Source organism: Ictidomys tridecemlineatus, chromosome 11, assembly GCF_052094955.1.
Source record: "Ictidomys tridecemlineatus isolate mIctTri1 chromosome 11, mIctTri1.hap1, whole genome shotgun sequence".
Lineage (NCBI taxonomy): Eukaryota > Metazoa > Chordata > Mammalia > Rodentia > Sciuridae > Ictidomys > Ictidomys tridecemlineatus.
In genome coordinates this window covers 119,836,789-119,852,036 of record NC_135487.1, presented here as the reverse complement: position 1 = coordinate 119,852,036, position 15,248 = coordinate 119,836,789, and the positions used below count along the sequence as shown (strand labels likewise).

At 46.4% G+C, this 15,248-nt stretch overlaps 1 protein-coding gene across 1 annotated transcript in view; it reads right to left on the bottom strand.

The window, feature by feature from the left end:
* Positions 1 to 765: 765 nt before the first annotated feature.
* Cfap45 (cilia and flagella associated protein 45) overlaps positions 766 to 15,248 on the bottom strand; it is a 28,266-nt gene continuing 13,783 nt past the window's right edge. The window contains exons 7-12 of the mRNA XM_005339383.5: positions 14,021 to 14,150; positions 9,098 to 9,244; positions 4,918 to 5,031; positions 4,152 to 4,345; positions 1,298 to 1,522; positions 766 to 969 (exon numbers count right to left, since the gene is read on the bottom strand). Coding sequence (XP_005339440.3) covers positions 891 to 969; positions 1,298 to 1,522; positions 4,152 to 4,345; positions 4,918 to 5,031; positions 9,098 to 9,244; positions 14,021 to 14,150 — 889 coding nt within the window. The 3' untranslated portion in view covers positions 766 to 890. The remainder of the gene's footprint in view (positions 970 to 1,297; positions 1,523 to 4,151; positions 4,346 to 4,917; positions 5,032 to 9,097; positions 9,245 to 14,020; positions 14,151 to 15,248) is intronic.

Below are 15,248 nucleotides of genomic sequence, written 5' to 3'. Positions count from 1 at the left end.
GTGTGAGTGTGTGAATAAGGAGTCGTTGGGAGCAAAATGAGAAAAGTTAAAACAGAAAAATGGCTTGGGGGAGCCCCACTTACGGGAGTGAAGTTGATCAGGGAAAGCCCAGCCACACGAGTGGGAGGGAAGCTGTGTTTGGGTAAGGAGCGGGGTCCTGGGTGTGCCCTGGGTGTGCCCTGGTGGGGCGGGGCAGGTGTCTGAGTTGCAGTAGTACATGGACCAAGCTCCAACACCAGCCCCCTCCACAGATGTGGTCTGAGTCATGGTTGTGAGCCCGGAAGAGCTCTCCCTCCCCAGCTTCACCCCACCCAGCCCTCACACCAGCCCTCCCCCAACCCAGCATCTGCCTCAAGCCTTGAAATGCCTCCGAACTGGTAAGTGGACACTGCGAGAGATGGCAAAAAGCCAGCAGAGCCCAACTCTAAGGGACCCCCTGGTCTAGGACATCCTCCCACCCTTGGGTCCCCATAACCTTTTTATTTATTTCTGTATTGTGGTACTAGGGATTGAACTCGGGGTGCTGTATCACTGAGCTACATTCCCGCTACTCCTTCCCCTTTTAAATTTGAAGTCAGGGTCTCAGGTACCCAGGCTGATGACCTCAAACTTGTGACCCTCCTGCCTCGGCCCTCCCAAATCACTGGGGTTACAATCACACCTGATTCCCCGGAACCTATTTTTCTCCACCTTTAATCCCCTGGAGCAGCCATATCCCCACAACAACAACAATTAAAAAAAAAAAAAAAAAAAAAAAGCTATTCCTTAGAAAAGTAGAATAGGTTTAATCCGTAACTATGAAATGTCTAGGTTAGCAGCAATTAAGGACACCCAAAGACTGGGCAGAATCTGTCCCCTGAAGGCGTCCTGAGGGTCACAGAGGCTCCCCCTCAGTTCACAGAGGTGGTGGGCAGGATGTTAGCTTTGCGCTCAGCTTCAATGCAGTATTTCTCAGGAAGGCCAGTGGCTCTGTGGAGAGAAGGCAGGGAGGGTGTAAGGAAGTGTTGGACCAGAGTGGACGCAGAAGAAAGCAGGCCTCGGGTGAGGTTTACAACACCTGGGGACCCGTACCCCAGCCTTCTCCCATAATCCACCCCCCAAGCCAGTATACTGCCAAGGAGCTCCCAGAGAGCAAGGAAGACCCAGTCCCAGAACCTTCTGCTGGAGCCCAGTTTAGGGGTAAGCCTAGAGCCAGGAGAGGGGTCCCTCCATGAACATATCTACGCTTTCCGGACTGCCCTGCCAGCATCTCTTAGGGGAAGTGAAAAGAGCCAGGGAAGAAAGGGTCCCAGTGCACCTCAGCTCCTCGAGTTTTTTCTTCTTGATATCATCAATGCGCTCACGGCGCTTCTGGGCCTCCTCTTTAAGGCGCCGGCCCTCTTCGAAGGTGGCAATGCGGTTCTGCACCTGCTTCTGCTGGTTCTCTCGGACCTGGCGTCTGAGCTCGTTGGCATGCTGTAAGCGCCCCGAGGCCTTTTTCTCCTCCTCCATCTTCTCCTTCTCAATCTGCTCTCTCTGAGCCCTGGGGGAAGGGCACAAGGAGTGGAAGGGTCTAGGCTGAGCTGGTCCTGCCAAGGGAAGGCGTTTCAGAGACCACAGCCCTCAGGCCCCAGCCCACTTCTTCTGCAACTCAGGGATTAGCATGAAGGCAGAGTTCTGCCTCCTCCCACCAGCCAGAACCAGCCTCAGGATCATGCAACTGTAAGCCAGGGGCATGCTTTAAAGGGCCCCAGGCCTGGTGTAATGCTCTGCTGTCACGGTGGAGAGATTCTTAATAATTTTTTAACAAGGAGCTCCATAGTCTAATTTTTCATCGGGCTCGGCAAATTATGTAGCTGGTCCTACAACCAGGATTTCACCCCCTGGGAGCTATTTTTCCTACTCTTCCCTCATAATAATGCATAACTCCTCTCCAGCTTGTTCTAATATATCTTCCTTCCTATCTTCCTCCCTTTCTCCCTTCCTTCCTTTCCTAACAATAATAACGTTAACAATCTGCATGCATATTAGAATCATCTGCAAGATTTCAGAAGATACTGATATCTGGGCTGCACCACACACCATTTAAATCACAATTCGTGGTAGAACTTATCTGTATTTTTTTAAAGGTCCCAGGCATTTCTAAGAACCACTTGGTAGGATAGATTAGGCAGTATCTGCTTAATCAACAAGCTGAAAAATAAAGGCATCCCTCTGTCCAGAAACAGGTAGTCTCTAGGGAGGCCATACTTTGGGTTTGTTTTTTGTTTGGGTTTTGGTGGTACTGGGAATGGATCTGGAGGCTTCCCACATGCTAAGCAAGGACTCTGCCACTGAGCCACATCCCCAGCCTAGGTTATACTTTTGAAGTAGGAAAATTTGGATTGCTAGCTGTGGCAGAGGCACTCTTAAAGAAAAGGCACCCATCATGGAGGTCACATGGCCTGGAGACACTAAGTCTTAGATGCTAATCTAGGACAGCAGGTAAAACTGAACTTCTCCAAAGGCTGGTCCAACTTTAATAACTGGCTAGTACACAGGCTTCAAGAAAACAAAGCAAAGCAGAGACAAATGGGTCAGTGGCAAATGTAGAGCTTTAATTTCATTCCATTAATATGTATTAGTGCCTGCTAAAGGCACACAGATGTCCCAGGGCACAAGGCCAGAGAGGAGAGGGGACACATCTGGAAGGCAAGCTGGAGCCCTGGGGCAGGATCTTTGGGAGCATTGAGGAAGCTGCCTTCTTTACCAGTGTCCAGTGACCACTGGCACAACCCCAAGGGCAGGGAAAGCTAGAGTCCCCAAGGGCATCACAGCTACTGGGAATCATCAAGAACTTGCAATCCTACAGAAGACCAGGAATCTGGTTCTGGCAAGGACAGAGCTTTATGGAGAGCTGCTCTGCCTCCATTAGGAGTCTAGATGGCTTCGTCTAGGATACCACTAACTGAAACAGGATAAAGAGAAAGGTCCTATAGCATGGAGACCAAGAAAACGAGGTCCAACTGTTCAAACTCTACTTATCTAAGCATAATTTCTGATTCCTCAAATTTCAGTTTTGTCTGTTTTTTTTTTTTTTTTCCTTTTGAAAAATTCTGATCTCACAGAGGCTGAACCAGAACAAAAAGGAAGCCGTTCCCAGTTAAGCCAGATCTGGTGGTAACAGATTTAACTGGTAAGAAATAGAGAGGAAAACCAAAGGCACCTGTGATTACTGACTGCTTTGGGGGAGGGTCAGAACAGTGATGGATATGAATGCTTAGCTTCCACTTATATGTCGTAATTACCACTGAGCCAAAAGTATACAAATAAAAGGATAAAGCGCTACTGCGCAGGAAAGATGGATAGATAAAAGTGAGGTCAAAATATGAACCTCTAACATCCTTCCTACAAAATAGGAAAAAGCGGTGCTGATTAATTTCTAATGCTCTCCGTGGCATCCAGCACAGAGCCTGGCTGGATGTGCTTAATACATTTTTGTCAAGTCAGTGGCAAAGATATACTTTAAAGTCCTGCTCCAGTGACACAACCCTTAATGACTGAGGTTCTTCTGTCTCCCCCCCACCTTCTCCAACTTGAAGCTTCATCACTAATCTGCAGACAGATGTGGATGGGGGTGGTCAGAAGGGACTAGATAGACCTTTATTTACATTTTACTTTTCAGGATAACTTATCCCCATAACCCCCAATTCCTTAAACACTTCCCAGATGCTATTTTCAAATTCTCTAATCCTGAAATACTTGGCTTGAGTGTTTTGTCATTGTTGTTGTTATTTGTTTGGGATTGTTGTTGTATTGGTTTTTGTGGAAGTTTGTTTGTTTGGGGCCATACTCCATAGTGGAGATAGAACCTAGGGACACTCTATCACTGCACTATTTCCAGTCCATTTTTTTTTTTTTTTTTTGCAACGGGGATCTCATTAGATGAGAAACCTGAGTTGCTAAGGCTGGCCTCGAACTTTCCATCCTCCTGGCTCTGGCTGGGGGAGGCCTGCAACACCACCCCTGGATAACTGGGTGTCTGAAGTATGTCAACCGCCCATCTAGCTGGAGTGACTGCATGGATGTGCATCTATCTGCTGAACTGCCAGAAGGCTCCCCTTCATGCACTGTGGCCCCTCCCTGCTGCAGAGAGGGCAGACGGGAAGCCAAGATTCCCGAGCCCCGCCTACCGAAGAATCCTCTCGAACTCTTCCCGGTCCTGCTGCACCTGAACGGCGAGCCTGTGCTCCTTGAAAGCCACCTGTTCCATCCTGGTTTTCCGTAGTTGAGCCTCCGTTTCTATCTTCTTCTGTGCATTTTCCTTCTCCTTCCTGCGCCATTCTCTGTCCGCAGCCTCCTGGTTGCGCTTGGCCCGCAAGGCATCCTGTGGGAAGGTGGGGGGCCGGTGAGAGCCCCGAAGACCTCAGGTCCAGACCAGGCCCAGGTATCTTTGGGCTGTTTTCTAAAGCACCATGGGCTTCCCTGGCAGCAAATTATTTTAGGAAAGAATTCATGGAATCCTAGTCTAGAAACCTTGGGGTCAGAAGGTCCCCTGAGGGGGTTGTCTTGGCCTTCCACCCCGACTCAGCCCAGTTCTTTCCCTGTTCCTCAAACTCCTCCAGGCAGTCCCCGTCAGTGCTTCTGATTTTAAAAGCTGCTAATGGTGGAGAGGCCGTAGTTTCCTCTGGTGACATATTTCTTTTTGTCACTTAAGGTGGAAATTTCTTTATGTTGCAGCCACAGACTTTCTCTCAGATCTTAAGCCGTAATCCTGCTCAGGCCTTACTGCCATGGGCCCTGGCGGGCAGAACCACCCCATCCTCCTCAGTCTACTCTAGAAAGCCTGAGTCCTCTCTTTTATGCCTCCATCCTTGAGGCTAGTTTATAGGCCATCAAAGGTACAGCTGCTGGAGTGGCAGAGAAAGAGGGAAGTCAAGACCGAGAAGAAACAGGTACCTGTTCCGCTTGGTAATCCTGAGCCCTCTCCTGCAGGGCCATCAGGCGGGCGAACTCCTTCTCTTTTTCCCTCCGGATTCTGTTCTGCTCAGCCTCAAACTCTGCTTCTCGAGCCTGCAAGGAAGCAAAGGCCTCATAGAACAGTTCTCATGGCCCCAGCCTTGCCCAGACAAACAGGGTCCCTGCAACACATTTTCCAACATCTCCCCTACCACTCCTTTTTAAACAGGCAAAAGAGGCCAGGCATACGGCACACATCTGTAATAACACAACTCAGTGGCAAAAGGTGGGAGGATTCCAAGTTCAAGGCCAACCTCAGTAACTTAGTGAGACCCTCAAAATAAGAAGGAAAAAAATATTCTAGCTCAGAGGTAGAATATTCCTAGACTCAATCCCCCAGTACGTTAAAAAAAAGAGTAAAAAATAAAACAACATAGAAATGAATGAACGTTAAAAAAAAAAAAAAAGAGCTAGCATCTGTAAAATGTTTCATTGTTGGAAAAAAGACTTTCCCCTGCATTATCCTAGGCAATTCTGATCTTATGGGGTGGATACTATCGATGAGAAAACTGATGTTCAGGAAGATGGAGGATCCTGCCTAAGATCACCCAGACAGTAAACTACCAAACAGGATTTGAACACAGCATCCTGAGCCCAGTTTTATACTCCTTCCATTGCATCACAGACAGTCTTCAAGTTGCAGGGCCACTGGACCAAGTAACAAATGTGGCTCCCTGCCTGTCTTGTAAAAGCACAGCGCAGGTGAAGGTTATCTCATTAGTCCCTGGGCAAATGGCCAACCATCCTTTAGGCAATTCCCCAGTGGTTAACAGACACCTAAAGAATGAACCATCAAAATCAGTTCCCTTTACCACCTCTGTGAAAGAAATGGCCTATCTCTAAAGCTTCCAATCCACGATTTCTGTTATTATTTCCCGCCCCCTCCTCCTCCTCCTCCTTCTCCTCCTCCTGTACTGAGTAGTGACCCAGGGGTGCTTTACCCACTGAGCTATATTCCCAGCTCTTTGTTGCTTTGAGATGGGTCTTGCTAAGTTGCTGAGCGTCTTGTTAAGTTGCCGGTTTGGCCTCAAACTCGCAATCATCCTGCCTCGGCCTTCCAAGTCGCTGGGATTACAAGCGTGTACCACTGTGCCCACCTGCCAACCACTGTTTCTCAAGCGACCGGTATTTCTCAAGACTAACAACAAAGGTTGAATGGAAATGTGATCTTCCTATAGAGAATCTCTGTCATCCCTCGTTCATCCTGCCCAACAAACTGTGCCAGCTGGTTCCTTTGTTCTCCCTTGCCCTGTACGGCAGGGCAGGGAACTTGGGGTGATTCCACAGCCAGTCTCTGCCTTTAGCTCTGAAGGGTTAGTTCTGGCTGCAACACCATTGAAAGACACCAGTGGGAGGGGAAGGACTAGTGACATATAGCCATGTGGGCACAGGGATGACCTGCCATGTGTATGACGACGGTCCTCTAAGATAATGTCACCGGTGGTGTTGGAGCCATCTTAGTTGGCATACACCTGTTATGTTCAACAATGATAAAATCACCTAATGACTCATTTCTCAGGATGTATCCCATCATTAAGTGATGTGTGATTGTACTTAGACACTTAAAGTAGATTGTAGAAGTGCCCAAGTATCTGATCCTTTTGCCAGTCTCCAGCCTCTCCCAGCATCACCTGCCCATGTCCTTTCCATGGAGGAATACAAGACATATTTCCCTGCTGCTCAGGGATGTACAGTTCCTCATCATACCACCCCTCCAGTTTCCTTCAAGGGCCCAGGCACCTGCCAACAATGGCTCTCAGCTCTCCAGCATCATTTCACCACCCTCCTTCCTCATCATGACCACCAGAGACTCTCAGCTGCAGTCAGCAACTCTGTTCACCTGCTCCTGCACACGATCAACTCATTATCACCACATCACCCATTCTGGGAAGCCACTGTTGCGTTCCATTCAGTGTACACTGCATTACTCTGGGTTCTCTCAGCCGAGTCTAATATTGGACACACATTGAAGCATTCAGTATATTCTGAATCAATCAAGGGCTACTTCCTGTGGCTCTTATCAAGATTAAATGAGACAACAGAGCTAGGGGTGTAGCTCAGTGGTAGAGCATATGCAAGACCCAGAGTTCAATCCCCAATACCACACACACACACACACACACACACACCAAAAATAATAATAATAATAATAACAACATATGAAAAACAGCACAGGGCTTAAACACACAGTCTAAGTACTCAGTAAATGGTGATTATGTAGTCATTGTTATGCGCAAACCACCTCCATAGTTGTGCATTCTTGCTCCAATGCTTGCATATATCCAAAATCCAGTAAGAAAACTGAAGCCAAAAAAATGAGTTTTCCTAAATGTTCAACATCTCTAGCAATTAGAGAAATGCAAATCAAAACTACACTGAGATTCCATCTCACTCCTGTCAGGATGGCAATCATCAAGAATATAGGCAACAATGAATGTTGATGAGCATGTGGGGGAAAAGGTACACTCATACACTGCTGGTGGGACTGCAAAATGGTGCAACCATAATGGAAAGCAGCATGGAGATTCCTAAGAAAACTTGGAATGGAACCGCCATTTGACCCAGTCATCCCACTCCTAGGTTTATACCCAAAGGACTTAAAATCAGCATACTATAGTGATGCAGCCACATCAATGTTTATAGCAGCTCAATTCACAATAGCTAAACTACAGAACCAACCTAGGTGCCCTTTAACAGATGAATGGATAAAAAAACAATCGGTGGTGTACATTCACAATGGAATATTACAAAGCCTTAAAGAAGAATGAAATTATGCAAGTAAATGGACGGAACTGGAGAATATTTCACTAAGTGAAATAAGCCAATCCCAAAGAATCAAAGGCCAAATGTTTTCTCTGATATGTGGATGCTAATTCCCATAGGGGTTGGGGAGATAGTGGTATTTTGGACTAAACAGAGGGGAGTGAAGGAAGGAGAGAAGGGATAGGGGTAGGAATGATAGTAGAATGAATCTGACATTATTACCCTATGTGCATATATGATTACATGACCTAAGTAACATGTATGTACTAGCATGTATAAATAATTAAAGCAAATAAAAAATAAATTCAAAAAAATAAAATAACTGAGTTTTCCTGACTTTCATTTTCTGTGATTTTGTATTCAGCATAAATGGACATACCAAGTATGCCTTTCCAAATTATAACCACAGGCCAGGTACAGTAGTACACGTTTATAATCCCAGTTACTTAGGAGGCTGAGATAGAAAAATCGCAAGTTCAAGGTCTGTCTCAGAAACTTAGTGAGACACTGTCTCAAAAAAAGAAAAGAAAAGGTCTGGGGATATGGCTCAGTGGTAGAGCAGGGCTGGGTTCAATCGCCAGTACCACAAGAAAAGAAAATCATAACCACACCCTCTCCCCACCCTTCATGAAGAACCCCTCTACCTGTTCTTCATGAAGGAGCATAGAAAAGTGAAATGTTTTCTGTCGTCATGAGACTTTAAAATTTGCAGAGGAGCCAAAACTGACACATGAAGAAACAATTTTCCGCCACTTTGATTCCTTCTTCCTCTTTTTCCATACACCACATTCCTTCTAAATCACGCTTCCAAGGCTTCCCTTGTACTTTCCACAGACCCCAATCGTTTTATCACTCAATTTTGCCCCAGAAAGAGTCCACACATGTGCGAGCTACAGCCACCCATAACCGTCTGCAGACAAGGCTCTTTGCTACACTGGTTGTCTTTGCAAGGGGAGGGACAAGTCTTTGTTTTCCGAGTCTAGCACCCAATATAGGATGCTCAACATGGGACTTTTCACAAGGAATTCACGGGGTTACCAAGTCATGAGGAATCTACAAAAACTTCACTTTCACCAATCATTTTCATTTACTTCCATTCCTGCACATGACCCACAGACCAACTTCTAACGAAGGTGTTAATGAGGATGATCACACACTGATTTGGATGTCCTTTCTAGGATATTCTGTTAATGAACAAGTCAGGCCAAGGAGAAGTGGGGTGCCAGGTCCTTGAACAAAGAAAGGATGTACATTTTTAAAGTGCAGACGTGGCTACCTTCTGTAGGAATCTCCTCTCCTGGTTACAGACATGCCATTCCGGCTCAGAGGCCCCAGTCATCTGAAACCAGGTCCTTACCATCTTCTTCTTGGTGAACTCCATCACCATCTGGTCCGCCAAGTTTTCCTGAGCCAGCAGCTCTGCTTTTTTTCTCTGGTTCTCGTCGTTGATGCGCTTGATCTCAGCTTGCATCTGCACTTTCTCCTGATGCCTTCGTTCCAGGTCCTGCCGGTGCAAGCAAGAAAGCCTTGGAGTTAACAGAGGCAAGAAGAAGCTCCTGTCTTCCTGACAGTAAAAAAAGCTACTGTCTCTCTGACGGGGGGGGGGGGGGGGGGGGGGGGGGCCACGGGAGACGCAAATGGACGCAGGACACAGATGTGCTGGTGGGGACGGGAGATGCAAATGGACACGGGACACAGTTGTGCTGTCTGCAGCCCAAACCTGTTCTTTCAAGGGCTGATGCTGCAGACTGCTACCAATGGCCTCTTCACCGTCTTCACCCACCTTGAGTTTGCCGTGGCCTCTGACACTGCTGACCGCCAGACACTTTTAGGAAGTGGAGGCTCTTAAACTTCCACTCTGTGGCCCCTACATATTCTATGAGTCCTAGTCATGTGAGGCTTTTCTCCTGTGCCGTCCTCCTGCCTTCAATTTCCTTCTATTTTTAAAGTCGATTTTTTTTTCTTTTTTCACTTATTTTTGACTGATAAGCACAAACTTTCAATTTCCATTCAGCAGTAATAACTAAGAAAATAAATATTGTCCCGTGGGGTGCAGTGGCACAGGCCTGTAATCCCAGCCACTGGGGCGGCTGAGGCAGAAGGACCACAAGTTCAAGGCCAGCATGGGCAAATTTAGTAAGATCCTAACAGGAAAAAAATAAATAAAGAGGTCTGGGGATGTAGCTTGGTGTAGATTCAATCCCCAGTACAGCAAAAAAAAAAAAAAAAAAATTTTTAAAAATGTATGTATGTGTATGTGTTGTGTGTGTGTGTGTGTGTGTGTGTGTGTGTGTGTGTGTGTTCCCCTAAGTGAGTACTTTCTATTCATTGGGTCACTTTGTATAGACTATCTTTTTTTTTTTTTTTTTTGGTATCAGGGATTGAACTCAGGGGCACTTGACCACTGAGTCACATCCCCAGCCCTATATTTGGTATTTTATTTAGAGACAGGGTCTCACTGAGTTGCTTAGGGCCTCGCTTTTGCTGAGGCTGGCTTTGAATTGGCCATCCTCCTGTCTCAGCCTCCTGAGCCACTGGGATGACAGGCGTGCACCACTGTGCCTGGCAGTATGGGCTATCTTTAATACCTAAATCTATCCAAAAACGAGGAAAGGCAGGCCTTGTGTAGGTGAAAAAACTGAAACCAAGAACTAACTGACATTCCCAAGACCACACAGCTAATATACCCTACGGCCAGAATTTTGAAACCTGCTCTGTCTGAGTTAAAGTTTTACCCTCCTACAGAAATCCCCCTGGATTATTCCAATTCTCTCTCCATTTATGAATTCCCTCTGCACTGAGGTGATGCCACATTTCTTGAGAGTTGATCATACACGACCTTGTAGAGTCCTGTTCATTTCATAGGTGCTCACTGAGTCCCAGCTAGAGGACAGGGACCTGTGTCACATCCCCTTTCTTCACCAAAAGTATCTCGCTCAATTCAAAGGAAACAGCAATACTTAATCTATTGATAAATGAGAACTACAGAGAGTGGCACATGAGGTGGGGGAGGCAGGGGTCTTAGACCCAGAAATGTGTTTCTGAGCAATGGAGAGCAGAGTACCAACCTGACCCTGAGGGATAAAATCCTTTCTAAGGAAAGAACCCCTGCCTTTTCCAGCCCTGAGCCTCCGAAATCTCTCGATGATCAGATGTTCTGAGCCCAGGCACGTTCTCAGGTCACAAAGCAAAAGGGCACTGCAATCTTGTGCAGCGGCCCACAAGCCAGCACCTCTGATCAGTCTCAGACTCCTCCTTGCTTCAAACTCTTCTACTCACCAGCTCACCCCACCTCCCATACTATTTACAGCTCCCTACATTTCTTCAAAGACTAAATCCTTCCAGCTCCTCCTCGGCTCCGCTTCTGCCCTGCTACACTCAAGCCATGCAACCCTGCCTGTGTGTCTCCGCCAGGGCTTGGCTCGCAGCCCAATTCGGGACTCCCTCCTCCATGAAACCTCTGAGCCAGGGAAGCACAGCAACCATCTCCTCCAAGCTCACGTGGTGCCTGAGTCATGACCGTGCACATTCCCCCACTCTCTCTGTCCTCCTCTGCTCGCTCCACTCTTCTCCTTTTCCAGTTTCTCATTGACACTCAAGGCCAAGGAAGCTGCTGATCTCTGATCCAGAACACACGTGCAATCGGGTATTTGTTGGCTTACTTCTTTACCTATTTATGCACTCTCTGGTTTGTTGGTTTGGTCGGTTCATTTCATTTCCAAGGAACAGAATGACTTTCCCTGTTTCTCATCTTTGAAGACCTTCAAAGCAGCCCAGAGAAACTCCTTGCACTCTCTCTCCACCTTGCTAGCAAGGTGAGAAAGCTGCCCTTGCACCCCCTGAGATGACACCGCTCTAAAGCTGGGCAGGCACAGGGATCTGCCCTGAAGTTGCCTAATAATACTTCCTGGAGACTCAGGGAGTGCCTATTGGAGGGACATCCAAAGGACAATGACACAACGTCAATGTGATGGTGTTGACTCACTGATTCCTGGAATTTCTAGTGTGGCCACCAAGTCCCGATCCCCACCATCTAGTTGGGTTTTCCAGTTTTGTTTCTCCCTTCTCTGCATGTTTGCCCCACACCTCTCCTTCCGGACCCTCTCTCACCCCCTCTCTCTTCACCAGGAACTGAAGTAACTTGGCCAGGTCTTTCTGTCTTCTTGACCCCCTCAGTCCCCTTCTCAAGCACCTCACCGAACCGTGTGCCCTCGGCTTCTCCAACTATCCAGGTGATCTTCCTCCCTCCCTTCACACTGGGGACTCACTCTGCAGGACCTTCATAATTTAAAGTCTGCCCGACTGTGGGACTCTTTACAGTCCCCAGTCACTCACCACTATGGAATGCTCTGGTGGACATTTATGGATGTTTATCAACTGTAAACATGGGAGAGGAGCAAAAAAAAAAATGTGCTCCACCAGTTAAATGGTACCATGAAGAAAAAGAATCAGACAAACCAATGCAGGACATTTTTAAGGCACACGGCCTGGGGCTGGGGCTAGGGCTCAGTGGTAGAACACTAGCCTAGCATAGGCAAGACCCTGGGTCCAATCCCCAGAACTACCAAAAGAGAAAAAGAAAAAAGCTAGCCTAAGGCATATGACCTGTATGCTTCAAAATTAATGTGTGGTGAGGGGGATGGGGGGATAAGACGGTTAATGGGTACAGGAACACAGTGAATAGCAGGAATCATTTCTATGTTCTATAGCACAGAGGGATAATTACAGCTGACAACAATTAATTGAATATTTCAAAATAGCTAGTAAGGAAGATTTTCAATGTTCCCAACACAAAGAAATAATAAGTGTCTGAAATGATGGATGGGCTAGTTTCTCTGATCTGACCATTATACATTGTACACATGCAATGTATACGATATGCAATGTGCCCCATAAAGATGCACAATTACTGTGTCGATTAAAACTAAAAATACATTTTAAACAATAAATCAATCAACAAATGAGGAAACTCTTCTAAATCAAAACGTACTAAAGAGACTTAAGCAGCTGTAATGTACAAACCTTGATTGGAGCCTGTTTTGAAAAGAAGAAAAGAGTTGAAAGTACATTTTTGAACAACTGAAGACACCTGAATATGAATTTTGTATTAGGTGATAAGAGGGAATCACTGGATTAGAGTTTTTGGTGGAGGACGTGATAAATGGTACTGTTGGCATGTCAGAGTGCCCTGGTTCTTCAGAAATGCAGGCTGATGCAATTGGTGACTACATGTCAAGGTGTCTGTAATTTAAACTAGATTAACAATTAGCAAAATATGTATAGACACCTAGAAAGAAACAAGCCACGGCTGGGAGAAGTGGCCCACACCTGTAATCCCAGCTAATCAGGAGGCCGAGACAGAAGGATCTTAGGTTTGAGATCAGCCTGGGCAACTTAGAGAGACCCTGCCTCAAAATACAGAATGAAAAAAATAAAGCCGGGAGTGTAGCTCAGGGTACAGCTCTCTGGATCCAATGCCCAGTACTGAAAAAGAAAGAAAGAAACAAGCCACTAAAACAAATTGTTAGCAATCGTTAAATCTAAATGAAAAATTGATGGGTGTGATACAGTGTTTTCACCTTTTCTGTGTGAAATATTTTGAATTAAAAAAAAATTGAAAGAAAAACAAATCAATGCTCCAAATCCCTGCTGTGTCCCCTCTCACTGTGCTTTTGTTTACTGAAACAGATCAGATAAGGCAAATAAAAGAGGAGTTTTTAAGTCTATTTAGTCTGGGCAGGTATTTCATCAGTTTTTTTGTTTGGTTTGGTTTGCTTTTGCAATAGATATTCCTACTAATTTTATTTGGGCTAACAGGAAGAAAAGGGTTGGCTCCACCACACAATTAATGACCATGGGATGCTCTGCTCTTTGAATGAGGTAACAGCGGGGAGCCTGGAACGAAGACACTGCTACTGTTCTTGCAAACTAGATAATAGACCTGGATAATTGAGGGAAGACTGTAAAACGTCCCTGTGTTTATTTGTGCAAAGCTTGCAGCCAGTATATTTCCTTTATGTGTCTGTTCACATGGATAGGTCACTGAGACCCAAAGTCCCCAGGAGACAGGGACGGTGCCTGTCCAAATCACTGCTCATCCCCCAGCATGGCACCATGGCCAAATAAATGTTTAACATGGCATTAAAAGGTTGATGGTGCCGATGTTGTGAAATGAGCGTGTGCCTAACAGAAATCAGTCCACACCCTGAATCCCCAGATCTTGGAGTACTTTGTTGTGGTTGCTGGGGGAAACTTGGCATGACCTGTCTAGCCCTGTTACCCGAAGGTCTTCCTCCTGGAGCTGTTCCAAGTACTCCAGCATCTGTTCCTTCTCCTGCTCCCGCTGCTCCGAAAGCAGAGATCGCTCTTCCCGGTTCCTTTCCATCTGCTTCACAATGTGCCGTCTTCCCCTAGGAGGGAACAGCACCACGGTGTCTCAGGAACCACGGGTCCAGGTCTCTCTGCTCTGACCTCCATCCAAATAATCCCCAAGACAGGCAGTTTCAGGGACAATTTGACACATGCCCCTCAACCTGGATAGGCTTGATGGATCCAGACCAAAGTCCTTCCCCAGCATGTCCTGGGGGATCGGACCCTCTTTTCTCAGCTCCTGGCTCTGGGGACCCATCTTTCCTGAGATTCCTCTCCAATCTGTTTGCCCAGGAGTCACCCGACGGCTTAATACAGCTTCTCATTTTCAATATGTAACTAGTTACTGGAATCCTGTTCTTCCCAAGTCTTCTCAGTGTATGGAAGCTAGCAAGGTATGCTAGCCTCACAGAATTTAAAAGTCTAATTCCTCTAGTGCTTCTGCTATCACCCAGTTTATCTTGTCTTCCACGCCTAGTGTGACAACTGTCTTTTTTTACTTTCTCCCTCACGTTTGAGACCGTCGGCTGCTGGTAGACAGGGCTGAGTCTGATGAAGTCTCTCCACTGGGCAAAGCCCAAGCTCAACAGTCAGAAGCAGAGAGAGTGGGTCTACAATCAGCACTTGCAGGGATCCCTGTGTGTACTGGGATGTCAATGAACTTGGAAGCATGCAGACCCCACATCATGAGTCAAGCCTGGGAGAATGGGAGAAGACCAGATCAGGATAGAAATCAAGGGCAGCACTATGAGATTCCCATTCTGATGGAGCACTTGAATGGCTTCACACCTCAGATGAAATAAGCAGGAGCAGTGAGCAAAAGATCTACATGGAAGCCGGACTGGGCTCAACCAGGTCAAATCATTGGCTCTGCCTAATGAGGCAGAAGTTTTCCCTTTATCGGAGCTATTTATGCAGAAGGTAAACAGCCACTTAGCCACTAAAATAAGTTTAACTGGGAGCCTAAGATGGTCTACTGGGTAGCTACTAGAAGCACAGAGATGAATGTTTCAAGAGCTTACAAAGCACAATTCTCTTTAGATAAAACTGCTCTCCAACGTGGCATGAAAACTGCTCATAGAAGTAATTCATGTATCACATGGTTCGTATTCTAACTCTGGGACACTTTGATTCTGTAA